Genomic DNA, 20,980 nt, shown 5'->3' with positions numbered 1-20,980 from the left:
TGGATCATATACAATATCTAATACCGCGTGCTTTATCACACTGCGAACAGTGGACCGCAACTGTCGTTAAACTACTCTGCCACTAGCCGAGGCTGATCACTTGCTACACTGTCGAGCATAAGAACAATGATTTCGTCAATTGTACGCGCCTGAAATGGTCGCCATATTCTGTCATGAACTGCAGATAAAACACCTGTCAACTCAAACCTCTTCATCAAGTTGAGCGACTCAATATGTGAAAGTGCTCAGTCCTCTCAGACTGCGAAATTCCAGAAGTGCAGTCATGGAGTTGCTGTTGTCCTGGAAATGGAGTTTTAGCAAAACATAATATGATCCCATACCATCATCAATTTCATCGTGTTGTCACTTTTCGAAGCTACTTTTTCATGGCTGTTATTTACACGTAGTCTGTATTTGTCCACTACAAATTTAAGCTCTGTGTAATTTCTTCTCTACAAAATATAAAAGTAGTATAGTGTAATTATCATCATCCTATTTTTAAAACGACAACTAAGAAGACATACGTTGTCTGCAGTTATCCTAGGCTGAATATAAATAAATTCTCATACAAAATTTCGAGTATTACCCAAAGTTTGATACTGTTTGTTTTATATACTAAATCAAGTTGAGAATAAAATAGGATAAATCTCAAGGCGTCACACACATTAACATCAAAAATTGGCGTATTATTTTTAGAAGGCGATGATTTCTACAGGTATGAACTTCTAGGCAATAATTAAAAAAACATTCTCAGATATACTTACCATCGGTGTACATATTGCAACGCCATTATTTTAACATATTAGTAATTTAGATGTTTTCTGTATTAATTCCTTAGGTAAGAAGATGAGGGAATCCCTGAATACCTTGATTTCTATACCCACAGAGCATAAAGAATGGAGCAAACCTATAGATACACCTAATTCCCAATCTTATTCTACAAGCGAAGAGAGTCCATCTATCAGCTTATCAGAGTATACTTTAACGGAAGTTGCTGAACACTTCGAATCTACTGACTGCTGGATTATTGTCTGTGATCGAGTGTATAACGTCACTGGTTTCTTGAAAGAGGTAAATTCCTTACAGTAGTAAATGAGGTTCAGAGTAATAATTATGAATACATATGCATATAGCCTAAATTTTAAAGCTCTCTCTTAAGTGTGAAAAATATGCAATACATGTTTTTTATATCCTCCTTCCCTTCCAAACTTATAAAGCACATTTTATAGGTAAACTAAAACGACACTGTTATGAGATATGCTTAAAAAGCAGTAGCAATAAAACCGTTACAACTGAGCCACTGATTAATGCTCTGTATGCCGCATTTGCTTATACCACCTATTCAATTTGCAAGTTTTTGATGCAGAAGACCATTAAAGTGGTACCTTATCCCCCCAGCCTTTGCTCACCAGAACTTTGTTGTTGTAGTAGGGTTTTAGGAGCATCAACAAATAAGACTATATTGCTGCGTATATGCTGTCTGTAAATTGCGTGTGTTCTGTGGTGATTTTCTGCTTTCTGAACAAAAAACCCGAGTTTCCGGGAGAAAAAAACCATGCTACCCTCGCCTGTGGCCAACTAACTGAGCCACGTTTTGAAAAAAGGTTCATAAAAATTCCTCACGTCATTGACGGGACTCGAACTCAGGTCTTTACCACCCGGTGTGGATAGGACGGTGATTCTACCAACTATGCCATCCACGAGGACCACCAGACCCTTTTCTTTGTTTTTGTTCCAAAAACTGAAAATTCCTCTTAAGAAAAAAAGGACTTACAGAGAATAATTGAAACACGATGCAACAGCTCAATTCCGTCTCAAACTAGAATTTCAAAAGTACTTCCAAAAGCGGTTGGGGCGTTAGGATCACTTTTCGATCAGGAGGAAGGTGTTTTGAGGGAGATGTGTTTGTTTAGTTTTTAAAGAAATGTAGTCCTGGAATTTTTAATCAGACCATATGTGTGTGTGCCAGTTGTAGAGTATGATTGGGGTGACAGCTCGTTCGGCTGCCCCAACCAACATCAACCTTTTTATTGATGTATGACGTTTTATTTATCTATCTATAGATCCTTAAAAAAATTCTTGGAATTAGGTCTGTTTGATGAGTCACTCTCTGTAAAGAGGATGGAGTCCTCCGCTGATGATAGGTCTAGGGACAATCTATCTCGGTCAGCGATATATATATATAGTTTTTTTCTGAATATGAAATTAGAACCCTGCGTAAGAAACGCAAAAGATTATCTTGTTATAATGCGATTGTATTATTTTAAGTGTCAGAATCAAATTATTGCGCTAAAAATGCGTTTTTATGCCTTTCTTTGTGCGCAAAATATAAATGGAATATAACAATGAATTTTCAGTTAATTTATTTAAATTATATGCGATGTAGTTCATTAAATTTTAATAGATCGCTGTGTTATCTTACTATTGACTAATTCCAGCTATTTATTTATTAAAGAAAAAGTTTCCAAATATGACACAAGATGGCGCCAAAAAACTTAATATTTACATAAATAAATGTACGCACATTTATCTTCGTTGCCGTTAATGGCATATTCGTTTTTTTGTTCTCTGAATTTGTTCTTTTCTGCAAAAGATTGAAATGTGCAAAGTTACTTGATTTTCCTTTTACAATTTAGTTATTATTATTATTTTTTAATTATAGCACCCTGGAGGCAGGGATATAATTCTGGAGAATGCAGGCCGAGATGCTACAATAGCATTTCATGGTGCAGGTCATAGCAACACAGCGATACAACAGTTACAGAAGTATTGCATAGGAATACTAATCGAGGTAATTTATAAGACAAAAAAAATGTAAAATAAAGATTGTGTGTATCTTAAAACAAACATAATATTGATATCAATTTACATTTATTTCCACACTTATTATAGATTAATCTGTTAAAATACTGTTGCATTGTAAACTGACATTCACTCAACTGTTAAAGATTTAATTTTTTCGCTTGTTTCTTTGCAGAGTCAGAGACTGAATTTATACTCCAGGACGTTATCCTTGTCACTTTAAAGATCGCAATCAAGCATTGTTCCCACCATTCAAAGAACATTATTTAGTACTGCGAATTGATACTGTATTTATATTTAATTCCATAATTTATGTTCATCACTGGAAGCGTACAGATTGTGTGGAGATCTCTTCGCATTCAAAATGTTCAAGGAACAGTGGGTTACTTTGAATAAGGAAAAGTTCAAGTTGAACTTTAAACGTAATGAAATGCATGGTATTTAGAAAGTGATCACTCATCTGATTAGTAAATTACATCAACTCGCATTTGTCTCCAAGCAGTATTCATTACAATCCTGAATTACCGAGATTCTAAGATTGTGCATGGCACTGCATTCTAAGAAAAAAAAAATCTTTTTCTCTGTTATAAATATTGGATAATTTCATGCAGAATTTATATAAGAAAAGTACAGCCATAAATACTGTTGTAAGTTTTATTTTTGTTTCTTTCGTATTTTAATTACCATAAAAGAAACAGAATACTGTCGTGTAGAATTTATTTATTGATATATATCAGTAAACAAAATTCAACAGTATTACTCGAAATGGATTTTGCACGTGATTGAATCTACCAGATATTCATCCGTCGCGTTACGCACACGATGTATAATGAAAGATTAGTTGCTGCTGCTGCTCTCACCTATCATGGCTTCCGATTCAGAGCTCACAGAAGGCCATTTCAAAGACATGACATTGGATAAATTCAGGACATAGTTCAAACTCCTATTTGTGATGTCTTGGCCTCATCAGTAGGAGTGATTCATATGCTCAAAGATCTCCATTGAACACGAGCAGACTTTGAAATCTCTTCTCCAAAATGTCTGAAAAGTTAACTTTTGCAAAATGTTTTAATTCCTTATTCAGAGACATGTAGCTTTGTTATCTTCGTAGTTCATATTCTATCTCAAACCATCACCGAAATAAGATGTGACATCTCTGGAGCTATGATTATAAACTAGATTTGATGATTCCGTTTGTCTTGAAGAGTGAAAAATTTCTTGCCTTCAAAGAGGATTATTCTATGCAAGGTTTTCGTATCCGCCACAGTAACAGCTTCTATCCTGACGTGATTTCCAGTAGGATAGGATTTAACATCAGTTCTGGCGATCACCTTTTCTTTACGAAGAGGATTTCAATTGATAATGGTCAGGTGTAACTGCATCATTAATTGCACGGTAGTCTGCCTGCTAATTCCTAATGATTGGAGCAATCATTTGAAAATGTTGGGTGGAGAATATCTTGCTTTGTGTGATACTAAAACAGCTGCTCGATTTTCTTTTAGCTATTTCATCACTGAAACTATACTCAACAATATTTATTGTCATACTGTTTATATGCGAGGTCAGCTAAAGGCTACGCCGAAATATCAGAGTTGTCTATCTTTAACTAAAATAATAAGAGAAGGTAATTTTTTTCATACTAGAAGAATATGTTTATGTTTATTATTTCAGCATTATTTTGTAATCATATTAAAAATAAATATATTTCCCGAAGGAATAAAGGTCTTGTTCATTTTTGAATGCAACAATTGTTTAGCAGAGTAATGGATTGTTTCATAAATCTTTTCGAATCTGTTAAATCTGTAAAACCTTTTCGCTAAGAGATTTTCACATCATTGTATACAAAACCGTAAAACTGTATTTTTGGAAACTTATGTGACCTAATATACCTGTAAAAACACCCGAATTCAAAAATAACTGAGTTCTTAAAAATTACAATTAAAAGGCTCTGACATCCTTCGTTTACCTAGAAAGTTTTTGTTGATCTCGTATCCATTATTTATCCGATAATATATTGTTCACTTACCTATAATTACACAACCCATGCTTTCAATAGGTCGTGACAGTATTTTTTTATCTGATATTTCCGATAATAGCTTTAATTTTTACAAGATTTTATATCAGTACTATCGGTTTACCTGATTGTCCAATAACTTTATGTTCGAGAAACTTGGCAGTAAATATATACAGGACAGTCCACGACGCTTTTAAGCGAATAGAAATATTTTTCCTTGAAAAAGAACTCCTCTTTGATGAACTTGAAACACGGGTCATATAAATTTGTATTTGCTCGAAAAGATATTCTATAACACTCCGATTTCTCGTACTAATGACTTTCTTCTATCTCAAAACTCCACCCTACGTGATGCATACGTTTGGAGATTACTCAAAGACATGCCCGAGTGGTTATAATCACCGTTCCTCACACCAGATAGAATAGGCTTGAGTTTGAATTCCGTCGACGATACGAAGAATTTTCATGGATTTTTTTCACAACATAGATGAGTTAGTCGGTCTCAGGCAAGGGCTGGGTGGGTTTTGCTTCCGGAAATTCGGATTATTCGTCCAGCAAACCGAAGAATACAAGAAATTATACACACGAATATACGGATATGCACAATATACTGAAACTTCCCTTAGCCTTAGTTTCTTTGACGGTTAACACGCACCGCCAACACATCATACCCTGACGATTTGATATGAAATTCTCTTGAATGATTTGTAGATAATGGATGGTATTTGCTGAATCCGCATGACGTGCTTCTCTGTTTTTTGCTAAAACAAGTAAGGTTTCGAGGTGTCGGTATAGTCACTAAACTGCAAATTCTAGTGAAATTCTATGGTCGGTTTGCGTGGGTGTGGTCTATGGTCAATTTGCCTATTTTGCTGGATGAAACCCCAAGTTTCGAGGCTTTCGTTTGTTCCGACAAGTACAGAATATAAAATAGTGCGCTACACAACATCGTTCTAAATGTTACTGTTTCTCTATGAAAATGTGATAGATTTTCTGTAGCCCAGACACTCAAATTTGTTTATTAAGATATACATTTAGATGGAAATGCGCTTCATCAATAAATCAGATATGTTAAATAATATTAGGTTATCCTCGAAAATTTTCTAACATGGACCATAAAAGTGGAGTTCCCATTTTTTTCAACACAGACCAGGGATTATTATATCTGAATTTTGTAAGGAAACGTTTTTGTCTTATCGTGCAGAGGTTAAAGTGGTTCTCTATTTTAAACCACGCTGTTGGGATTAAAAAGTGCATTCATCTAATAATCCCTACGCTCTCTCCAGGTCTCTCTCTCTCTCTGGCAAAGGGGAAGGGGATGAATTCATTCCCTTTACAATCGAAATCTGATGAAAGACTAAACAAGGTTCATATTCTTTTTTTAGACAAGTCTCAGACAGCTATTTGAACTACGTTTACACGGTTTATCTTATTAAATGATCAATATCCTTTACTAACCATAAATCAGAGATAAAGCATGCCTGATAATTCCAGAATCACTTTTAGCAGATTTGATAGAACGAATATTTCAGTAAATCATAAAAATATAGTTTTTTTTTTTTTTTTCTAGTAACCTTGCGGTCTATTGATCGTGACCTCATATATGTGCACAACTCAGAAGTTTGAGGTTAATTTTAAGGCACGCAAAACACAACATACCATTAATTTTTATAAACTCACGCGGGTCTCTTTTGAGAAACTACACCTATCTGCCAAATAATTACAAGGACGTAAAAGAAAAAAGAAAAAAAAAAAAAAAAAAAAAAAAAAGGAAAACTGTTCTAGTTCCTGTAAATCCAATAGTAATAATAATAACTTTAGTAAGTGAACATGGGTATATTTTTAACGTTTCATTTTAATTTTTTTAAATAAAATAAAATTACATATTTTAATACGAAACAAATATTCTTCGTTTTTATCTCTTTTCTTTTTTTTTTTTTTTTTTTTTTTGTCATCAGCATAAAAAAGACATGATTTGTAATGTTTATTTACTGTCATAAAAGAAAAACAAAAAAAAGTAAGTATGCGTTCGTGAATGCTCCCTCAAATAGTCACCAATTTGAGCATTGGTAAATAAACTGAGTGATAAATCAAAAGGAATTGGAGAATAAGGCCAAATGTCGCATAAGCACAAATACAAATTTCAAATTTATACATGAGTGCCAAGAATTTTAACAACGACAAAATAAACTTGGCAAATTCCCATATTATATTCATGCAATGAATGCCATCTTTCAGCTGTTGCTATCTATTTTCTGTAAGTTAACATTACGTTCTCTTTCCGAACTGATCTGCTAAAAATAAGAGCAAAGACTGGAAAATTACATCACTCTAAAATATCTGATATTATTCCTAATTATTCGAAATGCTTCTAATAAGAATATTTATTTATATATAAATATTCGTTATGTTTAAATATTTAGTCAATGTTGCATGTTCCAAATTATTATTACGAAATAGTGAAAATCTCTGGGCAACAAGAAAAAATAAAACTAGAAAGAAATAAGTAAATAATTAAAGAAATAAAACTGAATTTTTAAGTTTGAAATTTGGAAACTGTTCCAAAATTTGTCAACTTTTTATTCACTAGATGGCGTATCAGGAAACGAAATATTTATAGAGTACAGTTGACAACTATAATTCTTACCGAATTGCTGCCACAGCTACTGAAAGAAATCTTATATTTTTAAATGAAACAAATGCACATTTATTATCTTTAGAACTCGGTCATGAGTTTTCCAAGTTTATTCTGTCACTTTGCAAAACACGTAAACCATTCAAAATGAAAAAATGAAAGCATTAAATGAAATTTATAAAATTTTATACACTCAGTGATTGGCTTCCCAATTCGCCTGACCTCAATCAAATTGAACACCTGTGAGATCTTTTGGAACCGGGAATGAGACTTATGGACACACAAACGTCATATATTCCGACATTGCAGAAAATTTTGCAGGCAGCATGGCTGCAGATCTCTATGGACGTCTTGACTTTGACGTCTAGGCATTGACTCCCTATGGAGAAAAATACAGTATATATATTAATTACATTGGATACAATTTAAATAATGTACCTGGACCTCCTTCCCTTGAAATTTTATCTTGCGACGATGACACCATCACGTGCTTTTCATACCTCGCAATACCATAGTCTCGTCATCAGTGAGTCATATACAGCTGGGTCGAAGGAAACAACTGATTTTTTTTTTTTTTTTTTTGATAATTATGACAGTAGAAGGATATGAGAGAAAGGGATATACTGACCAATATTAAAAATCGTATTAAAACAATTGTATTAAAAAGAAAATGCTATTTACAACTCTGGTGCTAGGTCGTAGGGTTGTTAGGCGCATCACAAAGTTAGGCCATATTGCGCCGTATATAATATATCTGTAAATTACGTGTTCTGTGGTCGATTTGCTGTTTACTAGACGAAAAACCTGAGTTTCCTGAAGGAACTAAACCATGCTAACCTCGAATGAGACCGACTAACTCACCCACCTTGTAAAAAAGGCTCTTAAAAATTCCTCGCATCATTGACGGGATTCCCACTGAGGTCTTTTCCACCAAGTATGGGGCGGACTGATTATACCAACTGTGCTACCCATGTGTGTATGTGTACACACACGCACTCAGTGATCACTGGATTGTGACCATCCTATCTGTAATGGACTATGTCGCAGAGCCCGGAGTATGAAAAGCCGAACAGCTTCCTTACGCTAGAGCAGTGGTAATTTGCATCTGGTCGTGCAAGTCAAAGTTATAAAGTAGCAGTTATGGGACTAGTAAAGATATCACAGAGTTTCAGAAGAACGTGATTGTGAGAACTAGTGCATCGGGCGCTTCGATATTGGAAACGGCACGTTTGTTGGTTTCTAGCGGCCCACTGTGGGTAAAGTGAACAAAGAATGGTGTAAAACGGGTCAAGCCACTTCACGCGGACAGAATTGTAAAGGATTTCGTAGTGAGCGAATGGCAGCGCGTTGTACTGGCGGAATAGAAACAAGTGTGTTGGTTGGATGAGTCCAAAAACCTGGTGCAACACGCCGACAGACGCTTTCGTTTCAGGCGCAAACAACACAAATCCATGGTGCCCACTATCCAGGAAGGTGGTGGTGGTGGTTGCTTAATATGGGGTATGTTTATCTGGCAAGAACTAGAACCCCTAGTGCGTTATAATCAACGTTTCAGTGGTGAGGACTACTGGCAGCTCTTAGGAGACCATGTGCACTCTGCCATGTTGCATTTTTTTCCCGGACAGAAACGGGATCTTTTAATAGGATAATGCGGCATGTCATCGAGCACGCACTGTGCGTGAGTGGTTCGAGGAACACGGTGAAGATATCACCTATGTTCATTGGCTTCCAAATTCGCCTTACCTCAATCCAAATGAGACCTGTCGGATATTTTGTAAAGGGAAGTGAGGAAAACCTTGCAGGCAGCATAGCTACAGATCCCTACAGACGTCTTCAGATATCTAGTGAATTCAATGACTAGGCGAATCCGTGTGTTATCCGTACGAATAGTGGCCCAACACGGTATTAGACAGGTGATCACAATTCAGTGATCACTGAGTATATATATATATACACACTGTATAATGGGAGCATTGTGTCTCTGAAAGTCCTCATTAGATTGACACGCCATTATTCATAAACTCTTGTAATGACCTTATTTCAATCTCATATTTGACTTATTTATATGTCATAGTCGCAAGCCAGTATTATTTGACTATAAGCTGTCATTAATATTATCCCAAGTTCAATTCGCTGAATAAGAGTACCACTTTCAAGTTTATTCCAGTAATTACCAAAACCAAATATTTGTATTTCACCTAATTTAAATTGAAATTTAGATAAGTTCTATATATATGGAAAGTTTAACCAAATGGGAAAGCTTAGTCGATGAATGTCATTAGTTTCATAGCGCCTTGTAATAATTGGTTCGTATTTCCATTTTTTCTATCCCCGCCCACTGCCAAATTTACCTACATAGTAAACAAAACACTCTAAAAGTCATAACCCAATTCTGAAAGTAATGACTGAATTTTACTTACCTGAATCACGCAAGAAGTTAAGCAGGTAATTACTATAGGGTATAGCCGTACACTAATTATCCAACAGCAGAAGTCAATAAGTTTCAAGTAAACTGCTTATATTTTTAAAAAAAATATGGAGATTAACTGAAATTATTCTATGAATTATAAAACCGTATTGTTCAGGTTATAAAATAATTAAAATTTGTATTTCTCAAATTTCGTACTCTATACTAGATATGTACCTTATAACCAGGTAAACAGAAAAATAAAGTAAATGTGAAATATCTTCGTTAATATTTAAATTATATTGTCCTCTCAAAAAGTAAACCGACACTCTTCTGAAAGTGAACGATTCAAGCTCTGGCGTATGCAAACAAAAGGGATAAACGTATGCGGGGAACATTACGTATACCAGTGCCAGTCAATATGAGCTGCTAAGATTGTGGATTTAAAATGGGTATCATTGTAGGTTACCATGTCAGTAATTTGTCTGTGCGGGCTGCTGCATACCAAGGATGATTCAACATTTAAACCACGGTGAAACCCTACAGAGCACAACGATGTACTGCCCATCGTTCCTGAGAACTTGTAACATTGAAAAATGATCCAATATTCCATTGTGAAACCCGACAATTCGGGTTTCACAATGCGATCGGTTAGTTTCTGCACAATGCCTGGAAAGCCAATGCTTTCTTTCACCACAAAATGGAGTTTGGTGGAGGTGTCATGTTGCTGCTAATGGTTCAAACTGGGGCGCCAGTCATAATGCAGGAAAACTTTCAATATCAAGTCGTTTATTTATATTTTAAACAACTTCGGGTATACTCCGCGAACTACTCCATGGAATTGAACCTTCAGAGTTCCAGCACGATTTTCATAAAACCAGAATTGTTCCCACCTGGTTTTCAGGAAAAACAAGATTTCACAATTAGCCCCGCCACCCCATAGTCCTGATATGAACCCATAGAGCACCTTTGGGATGAGACAGGACAAGGTCACTTTGATTTGACTGCTGCAGTGAATACTGCACCGCAAGAGGAAAGGCTCCAAATTCCAGTTGTTTTTAAGAGCTTGCCAATCAGTTGTTTTTAAGAGCTTGCCTATCATCTCCAAACGATCAGTGCTGCAATTTAGACCAAAAATGGGGACCACGGTTTTTTAATTTCTTTAATATGACCCATTTTCATCAATTACCAGTGTCTGAAAATTTTTGGAAGGACAGTGTAAATAAAAATCGATCATTAATCGCACTGTAACTAATAAAAGAGTTTAATATGAAATAAAAATTCTTTCATCATTTAATTCCAGTACACATTTCATCTAAAGAGCCATCACAAATTATAGAAACGTTTTGCCTTCCCACACATACTCGTACACACAATGGACAGGAGATTGAACGTAAGGTATAATTTCTTATACAGCTTACTACATTCAGCAAAAGGATCATACGTCAAACATCATTCTTACAGATTCTGGATGTTAAAAAAGACGAACTTTGATTTTTTTTTTTTTTAAACATGTATACTGTATATCTGTATAGAGCTTTACAGTTAATAACACATTTCATAAAATCGTATTGAGCCATTATTTTCAAAATCATTTAGGTTAAAAATAAATATCTGAAAGAATATGGAGTACTTTAAGAGGTTCAGAGATCAGAATCAGACAAAGAAGAGAAAAAGTTGCTCGATTCTTTTCCATCATTGTTCAAGTGACACGTCTAATTCCGGTTTCCTGTTCACTTAAAAAGTGTGCAAATGAGGTTCTGGAAAACATTAATTAATCAATCTAAACCACTTCACAAAAAGTGCAATCTATTGTCAGCATGGCAAAACGATCGCTTAATAAGTAGACGAGTGGCGTACCAAGAACTTCAGTCTGAATCATCTGCTCCTTCCGATTTTTTCTTCTTTCCGGTCTTGCTGCTCTTCTTCTTTGTTTTCGACTTACTTCTGCTTCGACTTTTCGTTTCGGACTTTTCTTTGTCTTTGTCCTTTTCTTTCTCCTTTTTCTCTTTCTTCTCTTTCTTGGGCAATTCGTTTTCATTTTTTTCTGTATTGTTCTGGGTGGCTGATGATGATTTTTTCTTGCTGCTCTGCGCCTTGCTGGATTTACTTTTACTTGAACTTTTCTTATCTCCACTCTTACTTTTCGATGAGCTGTTGCGAGTTTTCTTTGTGTCCGTGCTTGGAGCGCTACTTTTCTTGGTGGTTTCTTCTGCATTACCTTTCTTATTAGGTGGCGGTTTCTTTTTAGGTTGCGATACAGTCAGTTCGTCCAGCGGATCCGTGGCATCATTGGCTAATGATTGGTCTTCAGTAAGCAAGTGACGTGCAAAATATTCATAAGTGAATTCATCCAAATTTTCATTCAAGCCTTCGTCACCTGATTCTTCAAGTTGCCTGGTTCGAAGTCCCCTCATTGCGAGTCTGTTCCCTCTTTGGGTTCGTGCCTCCTCTTCAGCGGCACTCTTCAGGCCTAGTTTATTCAAGTCCACTATTCTGGAAAAGAGGGGAAAAGTTGAGAATCAGTTATTTAATTCATTTCCAATATTGAAGTTAACAAGTTTAGATTCCTCCGAAAACCATTCTTTTTAACTTCCTGTTTTATAAAAGGAATGCTATATTTACATGAGTTGTGTATCGTACTTTGGTAAAGAAGATTATGCCATGCACTAAAACTATGATGGATCTTGTGTTTAATAAGAAACGCAGAATGTAAGAAATCGTTAAATTTAAAATGGGCAAAGAGACCTCACAAAAAGAAAATTTAAAGATGTGTTAATTATCAGCAAATTTAATAAGGCTGTGATTAACAGAAATATGGATGGAAATATAGGATTATTTGTATAAGATTTGTAAAATGGGATCATTTGTAAAAGAGGATCATTTATAGGATTATTTATAAATAAATTTTAAGTTAATATATCATAAAAGAAATAATAAAATCAGAATAAGTACTAGATACATGTTATAAATATGATCTTTATTGTAAGGTGCACAGGTACACACGCAGGTACCATAACGTTACAAAACCTTCCACGGCACCATGTTGAAAATAATTTTTCTATAATTAAAAAAAACTTCTTAATTGCCAGGAGTGGGGTTCGAACCCACGCCCTCTTACGAGGACCAGATCTTAAGTCTGGCGCCTTAGACCACTCGGCCACCCTGGCATGTGTGAAGAACCCTCTTAGCTCATGTGTTAGCGGGCACCTGGGTTGCTAACGTATCAATACAAATTGTATATAAACTTCTCTAACAAAAGTATCTGGATATTTGAATGGTGCGAATGAAATGTATGCAAGGCAGCAACAGATTTAAAAGTGTGTAAGCAATAGCAGGATATCGCGAACAATCAGAATGAACCATAGCCAAGCACTTATAGAGGCGCCTCCGTAGCCAGGTGGGAAGGAGCAGCAGTGCGGAGCACATGCTTCTTGATTAGACCGGGGTTCGAGCCCGTCACCATCAAATACGGAGGATGCGGAAAGGTCAAGGATTGACCACCGCATATCCCGGAGCAATATGGCCTTAGTTGCTAATGCTCCTAACAAACAAACAACAACAACAAACAACAACAGCACTTATAGAGTTTCAAAAAAGGTTTAATCGTCAGATGCCAGCAATTTATCATTCTGTACGTCAGCCACACGTATAGAGTCTGGAAACGTCAACTACAGCGGATGAGAGTATGTAGCAACAAAACTGATATAAGTGTGCACAAACAGATAGGCAAACCAAAAAAGATTGACGGATAGGAATCGCCAATTTCTGAAGAAATTTCTGAAAGGGAACGAGAAGTATCCTTATTAGACGTTATGCGAGAGTCCCAGGTGTCCACTGGAGTGTCTCCACAGTTGGCGTTCATAGCAGAGCTGTACACAAGCCCCACACCACACCACATCAATGAATATTAGTCATTTGCAGTGGTCCCGAGTTCGTCGCTCTACTACCATGAAACAGCAGAAACAGAACCTGAAGAAATGAGTCACATTATCCCAGAAAGGTAGAGTGTGAGTTAATAGAACGCCTAAGGAAAGATATCAATAGAGTGAATCATACAGTATATTGTGCCTATAATAAAGTTCAGAGAAGGAGACATCATGGTGTAGAGCGACTTCTCGTGGTTTGGACTCGGATCGTTAGTTGTAGTGCTGAAACCATCGATGCAGACACGTACCCTTGACATCTTGAACAAATTCCGTGGCGCTCACACTCTGACAGTTTTACGGAAACGTACCCGCCATGAGCCAGCAGCATAATGCTCCATCCCATACAGCACGCAGTGTGAAAATCTGTTTTGAGGAAAAAGATGGTCAACCCAAAGTTCTAGACCTGAATCCGATAGAACTGGAACCCAGGATAAGGGCATGGCCAATACGCCGTCTTACAGCTGAACTGGCTACTGCACTGGATGAGGAATAGAGACAGATTCCTCTTATGCTTTGCTTCAAATGTTTCACGAAGGATAGATGCTATTACTGGGGCAAAAGTTAGGCCAAAACTTTTAAATTTTTTCAAACTGTGCAAAACTGGTTTGTAACGTAATGCTTGTCAAATAAATGTAATTATTAATTATCTAAACTGTGTTCAACAAATGTTGTCTCGACTGGGTACTCGGTTTCAGTTACATTTTTAGTTTCTCAGTTCTTAAATTTCGTCACAGTTTCGTTAATTTCTCAGTTCCTATTAAACATTTTGGCATTTTGAATCAAGTGACACCACCCAGCTTTTTTACATACAAAAAGCATTTTATATATATCTATTAATAAATTTTGTTCCGAAATTAAACGTTGTTGTTTTTTTAAGTCGTTGTTATTTACATCGAGATAATTAAAACCCTGAAGCGGCAGTATACTCTGTGTATAAATTAAGTTTATTCTGTGGTTGTTTCCTGTTTTCGGTATAAAATAAGAGTTACAAGAGAATCAGGGAGTAAAAAACAGTGCAACCCTCGTACAAAACTGATTAACTCAACCATGATGTGAAAAAAGTCCATAAAAATTCCTTCCATGCGCAGAACAGTGATCGTTATCTGAGCTAGCCATGAGGCCGAAATTAAAAGTTTTAAAATTTTATTTAATATTAATTTAATTTTACTAGCACTGCTCTTGTGTTATAAACGTCCTTAATTTTTAAAATAGTTATAATAAATATCGGCCATTACTCGCGGACGCAAATGAACATTTCTGCAGGCACCTGGTGAATCATGCACCCTACTTTGAGAAACGCTAGGAAAGCTATTCCACAAAGCAATCTTTTTCTCAGATCAGACATTTCACCAATTGTTGTATTCACCTTGCTTATCCTTAGAACACACTGACTTCCAGTACTTAAATAACTGACTAAGGCTTAGAATACTCTTAGACTTAGAAACATAGCAGCAAAAATCCTTGACAGACATCTTTTGCGATAAGTGTAAGACGTCTCACTAACTTAGTATTTTTACTGAGGAAATGAAGAGGTAAACAGCTGAAAGTAAATCTAATTATTAATACGGATCTCAACTGCCAAAAAGTTATGAAACGTGAGTAAACTGACGATTGTTCCAAATAAGCTCAGCCACACTATGTTATTTCCATCGGAAAATGTCAGTGAATACAATCACTATGCTCCCTATACTGGGTGGAAAAGGCCCGGTTCGAATCTCGTCAACGATGAGAAGTTTCGTGGGATTTTTTCACAACGTGGCTGAGTTAGTTGGTCTCAAGAGAGGTAGTATGTAAATCGACCAGCAGACAAATCAAACATAGAATACATGCAATTTACAGAGATGCCTCACAGCATTAGTTGTTTTGGCCGCGCATACACATTAAAAAATGACAGATACTACCATTTACACAGTGTGACAGAAAATTTCGCGAAACCAGAATGCAGTGGATCCTGTTCAACTCTGGGACAATTGCCCACCAAGAGCTATAGAATGTTCAGGGAAGCAAATAAATATTTCGTTTATATTCTTTCATCCTCATAGAGAGCCCGCGTTGGTAGAACAGTTGGTGGGATCGTCGTCCTCCCCACACCAGGTGAAAAAGACCTGGTTCGAGTCCCGTCGATGATGGGAGGAATTTTTATGGGTCTTTTTCACAACGTGGCTGGGTTAGTTGGTCTCAGGCCATGGTAGCATGGTTTTTTCTACCAGAAATCCTGATTTTTCATCCAGCAAACAGAAAATCGACCTCAGAACACACGCAATTTGCAGACGGAGCAATATGGCCTTAGTTGCTGATTTCCTAAAAACCCAACAACAACCTTATTGAGAATTCGATTCAATTTTTTGAACCCTCCTTCCTCACAGAAAAGCAACTAAAAAAATCGCTGTAGATGTATATAGCTATCGGATTCCAATCATTCAGTCATTAAATACACCTAGCTTCCGGGAGTAATCTCGAAATGTTACTACCTATTTAAGCATGCGAAACACTCGGAAATACTACCACTGTGTGCATCGGGATAAATAAAATAAACGTGGCGTTCACTCCCAGATGATCTCAAGGAACAGAGGATCAATAGTGCATAATCAGATTTCACTAGAAAGAGTTTTATTCTCTCGTACTGCAAATCACCAGAGAACAGCAAACACCATTTTTAAAATGTGCGCATCATTATAATGAAGCCGACAGGAGTACTGGAAGTTATAATTATATTCTGATCACGTATGGTACTAATGTTTTCGGCACATCTCGTGACCAAAAAGCGTTTCTTTTTTCAAGCTAAATCAAGCAAAAATACAACGGGAGTAGACAAACGGAAGCTATCACTGAATGACACTTTATGCTCAGAGAAACACGGGCAGTATCCTAGTTACCAAACAACTTAAATGCAGCGCAGAAGAGAAACAAAATACAAAAAAAAATTTGTTTGCAGTGCTTTTCCGTAATATTTTGTGAACGCTTTATACAAGTACATATCCATTTGACACATTGCTGGGGAAACACAGAAGTGCGTCGTTAAACGAAACAAATTGTAAATTATTCATCTGCACCCACTGCATGCTAAGTAATCCGTAATTTAAAGAGATTGATATAGCGTGTTGATCGTTGATTTCCGTGTTAAAAATTTAAAACATGACTTACACTTGTATTTGCAAACATACAAAAGTTTGTATTCTTACCTAAGTTGAACGTACGCTATTTGCACAGCATCAGCCTAACGCAGAGTATCAGATACTTGGGACCGGGAGTGATCCAAAACGTTTTGGTTACTCCAAGCGAGTTTACTTCTTAAATATTTTCCAGTGTTTCAAAATATTTGATAATGATGTTTTGACATTTATGAGCTTTCAAATATATGGGGATTCTGAAGTCAACCATGAATAACTGAAGTTAAACTTAAGGATTATGGAGGCTGCAATCTTGATTAATAAAAAATCCCCACACCTCGACCAGATACTAGCTAACTCAACCCCTGGGAAAAAAAAACAAAAAAAAAAACATTGAAAATGCCTTGCATCATCCATGAAATTCCAATCCAAACATTTTCTAAGGTCATCTTAAAAATCTGAAGTCTTTGGTGGATCAATCCTGTTCATAACGATTACTTGTCAAAGAAGTTCTAAGTAGAAATAATCCAATTACTCTCTATTGCTTTGAACATGGTGAATAATGGAGGCTAATTCCATCTTTCATGATGATTTGCTTGCTTTTTTTTTGGGATTAAAGCAACGAAACAAGCAAGACCATGAGAAGGCAGTATATTTTTTCTGTAAATTGATTTTTTGTTATGTTTTGCTGGATGAAAAGCCAATAACTAGTCCTCCCCTTCACACGGTTTGAAACCAGACCTTTTCCACATGGTATGGAAGCATAGAAAGATGAAAAAATCATGACATGGAGCGTAGAAAGATGAATAATCAAAATAAATATATTCCCATCAGAGTATCCAGCCCCCTTTCCCCACAGCTACTCACAACATCGGACTGTAAATACAAGCGTTTTAAATGGATTAGTGATGTTTACAATCATGGCCATCTTGAAACAAGATGATTGATAGGAATAAAAGTACTTTTCGGCCAGGGAACCCAGTATTCCCCCCCCCCTTTATAAATGCTGTGAATTTGGTTTGGACCAGACTATGAACACAAATGTTACTAGAAGGAAATATAGAGACAATTCCCAAGATGCAAATATCATGACCTCATAAGCATGTTTTAAATTTTTGGAAAATAAGTTATTAAAAGAACTTTCTTTTTAATATCCGGATGTCTCTAAACACTGAACCAAACTTAAATTTATTATATTAACGTGTTCGTCGTCTTCGGAATATTGTAGAAGTGTCAACGAAAATTCTTATTTTAAACTAAAAGCAAGAAGTAGTTCTTTTCCCAAACAAATGAAATATATCTGATACCATAAAAAATTCTCACTATCCGAAATAAAATGATCTAGTATCACTAATTTCCCACCGTTTTCATATGAAACCACAAAATTAATGGACGAAAGTTAACCAGAAAACAAAAAAAAAACGATAGTTCACTGCTACAGCACACGAACTCCACGTGAGTTGTATAAGAAGCGTTTTTATCTTTGAATTCAAAAGCGATATTTAATGTTTAATTCAGGAATTAATAACCATTTAGGGGTTAAAAACCTATCCAGTTCATTCATCTCTCTTTTTTTTTCTTTTTAATTTGTTGGAACTACAGGCCAGCGATAATGGACACTTAAAGGAGTTCCATACTTTTAGTAAGTTAAAATTCATCTTCAGAACTTATCTCTTCTTTTCTAGCTAATCAGTCTTCTTGTTTCACCTACATGACAACTCTTCAGAGTGGCTATTGCAAATGCAATACGGTAGATACATTTGCGGAAAGATAGCGCGAACAGGGGCTTGGCTAAGTGATAACATGAACCCATAAAGAAACAAGAAACACTGTATCAAATAATGCACAGACAAATGCGATAGCTACCCCGTAATTAAGGTGCATGCAGCTGCTCTAAAGGTGTCGCTCCCTCGTCGGGAGGAAATCTAAAATAAATATTCCATGAGGAGTTCAAAGCTGGCGTGATTAGAGTGATTTCCTAATTCTACACAAGGACAGAGTGCGCGTGGGAACAACCTACACATTCACGTTTCGTCCACAAATACTCATCTCTCATCTGGAAGTCATACCTCAAGTACAAATTCAATTAAAACATATCTCTGTATGTAGGCGGTTCTTATTTTATCTTGGAAGGCATAGCTTCCGTACTAGACAAGGTGCGTGATGTCTAAACTTCCCATCACATGAGAGTACAGAGGTAGTGATGTCAGTGAAATAGGAGAGTCTAAATGACGTTTGGTGAGGTACTGTTCATGTCAAGAAACATCTTGTGAGATCATCTACGTTTCAAGTGGGAAAAAAATGCTAAAACAAGAAATGTATATACAGCATATGCAAGGACTTGAGCCATTCGCAGTAATAGCAGGAATGTATAACAATTTTAGTGTACAGTTATGAAGTTAAAGTTGTTTTAACTAAGAATTTTTAATTTTTTCTATTGCTATAAATGTGAACATCTATGGCCTATTACTGTAATAAACAATACCTTTCGTAGTAAAAGTAATTATATTATTAATATACATATTAAATGAATTGAGGTTCATTTTAAAAATGGCAATATGGAAGTTTGATCTGTGAGTATATTAGAATTCGAAGAAGCCAATTTTAGTTCAATCTTACAAAGTCTGACTTCTATACACGAATTTTCAAAACAGTTTGAAAAAGTTTCGAGCGAGAAAGAGAAGCATTTCTTCAAACTCCATTACACATTTATGTACTGATTTGAATATTCAATATTTATTAAAGCACTAAATAAAAAAGTATTACTTGTACAGTGTATTTATAACCAAAAACTCAAAGAATGTACTACAAAATAAGATTGCTTAAATCTTTATTTTTAAAGATTTCAGTTCCCCTATGCCAACCTTTTCTGAAATAATGAAAAAATTGATTATCGTTCAACTTTTACATTATCCTACAACCTTCAGTAAGATTAATGACTGCAGGTATAGATTTCGTCACTGTCCAAATCGATATTATTGCCTTGCTTCACTCAGCAATGGACAGATACCGAAATATGAAAAAAAAAAAAAACATGTATTATAATGGATGGAAATAATTAGGGAGGGGGGAACCCCTAAATCTAGGCCACCTATATTTGAACCTATTGTGCCTCTCAAAAGTCTTCTATGTCTGTACACCACCTGTGACAATTTATGAATTTTGTGAAGTTCCTGGAAAATCCTTACCATCACTGATGGTAATAAAACACGCCACACTGGTTTGATGGTGGATTCCAAAAAGGGTGAAGAAACTATCATCTCGCCACGGAGGTCGTACTATATTACTTTTGATTACTTTACCTAAGAGAAACAAATTTGTGCTAGTCGGTTAATGTCCTTCAACTCTTTCTCAAGTAATGGAAAAATCGATAAACTGCAACTTTTAAATTACCTAGAAACAGTCCGTATGATTAATGATAGCCAATAAGGATTTCGTCATTGTAGATGCATGAGAAATTTTTTACATGACTCAACTCTGATATATGGAAAAATATGGAGAAGTTCGTGGTTGTTCTTGATAGTTCAAAAGCATATGATTATGTTTAGCGCAGAGAATTTCTAATCAAGCTGTGTTCTCCTATGGAATATTTTTCAGCTTTGGCAACTGGCCGGTCGGTTTGTCTGATCACACATTGTATAATCCGATCTCAAAGATTATCTTCATTCGTTAATCTTGATTCCTCTTAAACATTCTTCATTCGTTAATCTTCATTCCTCTTAAACATTCTTCATTTGTTAATCTTCACTCCTCTTCTTCTTAATCTTCTTTTTTTCGTTAATCTTCACTCCTCTTCTTCTTCTTAATCTTCTTCTTCGTTAATCTTCATTCCATTAAAACAAAATCCTCTCTTATTTCTCTCAAAAAATAAAAAATAAATAAAAATATAAGAAGAATAATGCCTTTAATTGTGCGTTCTTTCTAAATGTGGACAGTATCAAATGTGATCACCAGATCTATGAACAAGATCAGATTTCTCCACTTAAAATACTTTGTAACCTTAAGCTTTACCCTTTCTTGCCACAAATATATTGCATCTATAGCTACCTCACAATTCTGTTCAAAAGAAAAAGAAAAGAAAAG

At 35.7% G+C, this 20,980-nt stretch overlaps 2 protein-coding genes and 1 non-coding gene across 3 annotated transcripts in view; 1 reads left to right on the top strand and 2 right to left on the bottom strand.

The window, feature by feature from the left end:
- Window positions 1-702: 702 nt before the first annotated feature.
- Window positions 703-3,059, top strand: LOC150082793 (cytochrome b5-like). Its single transcript, XM_090378284.1, has 4 exons — window positions 703-715; window positions 839-1,071; window positions 2,663-2,791; window positions 2,978-3,059. The coding sequence occupies exons 1-4, from the start codon at window positions 703-705 to the stop codon at window positions 3,023-3,025; spliced, it is 423 nt and encodes a 140-aa protein (XP_090234410.1). The 3' UTR covers window positions 3,026-3,059.
- Window positions 3,060-11,585: 8,526 nt separating this feature from the next.
- The window catches only part of LOC150082791 (uncharacterized), a 30,383-nt gene continuing 20,988 nt past the window's right edge, over window positions 11,586-20,980 (bottom strand). The window contains exon 3 of the mRNA XM_090376820.1: window positions 11,586-12,354. Coding sequence (XP_090232946.1) covers window positions 11,727-12,354 — 628 coding nt within the window. The 3' untranslated portion in view covers window positions 11,586-11,726. The remainder of the gene's footprint in view (window positions 12,355-20,980) is intronic.
- On the bottom strand, window positions 12,945-13,028 carry TRNAL-UAA (transfer RNA leucine (anticodon UAA)). The gene has a single exon. It is a non-coding gene; the product is annotated as a tRNA-Leu (tRNA).

This window comes from Mastigoproctus giganteus, chromosome 7 (assembly GCF_048544385.1).
Source record: "Mastigoproctus giganteus isolate SK-2022 chromosome 7, ASM4854438v1, whole genome shotgun sequence".
Classification (NCBI taxonomy): Eukaryota; Metazoa; Arthropoda; class Arachnida; order Uropygi; family Thelyphonidae; genus Mastigoproctus; species Mastigoproctus giganteus.
Note: the sequence above shows the minus strand (reverse complement) of the source record. Positions and strands in the feature narration are given on the sequence as shown.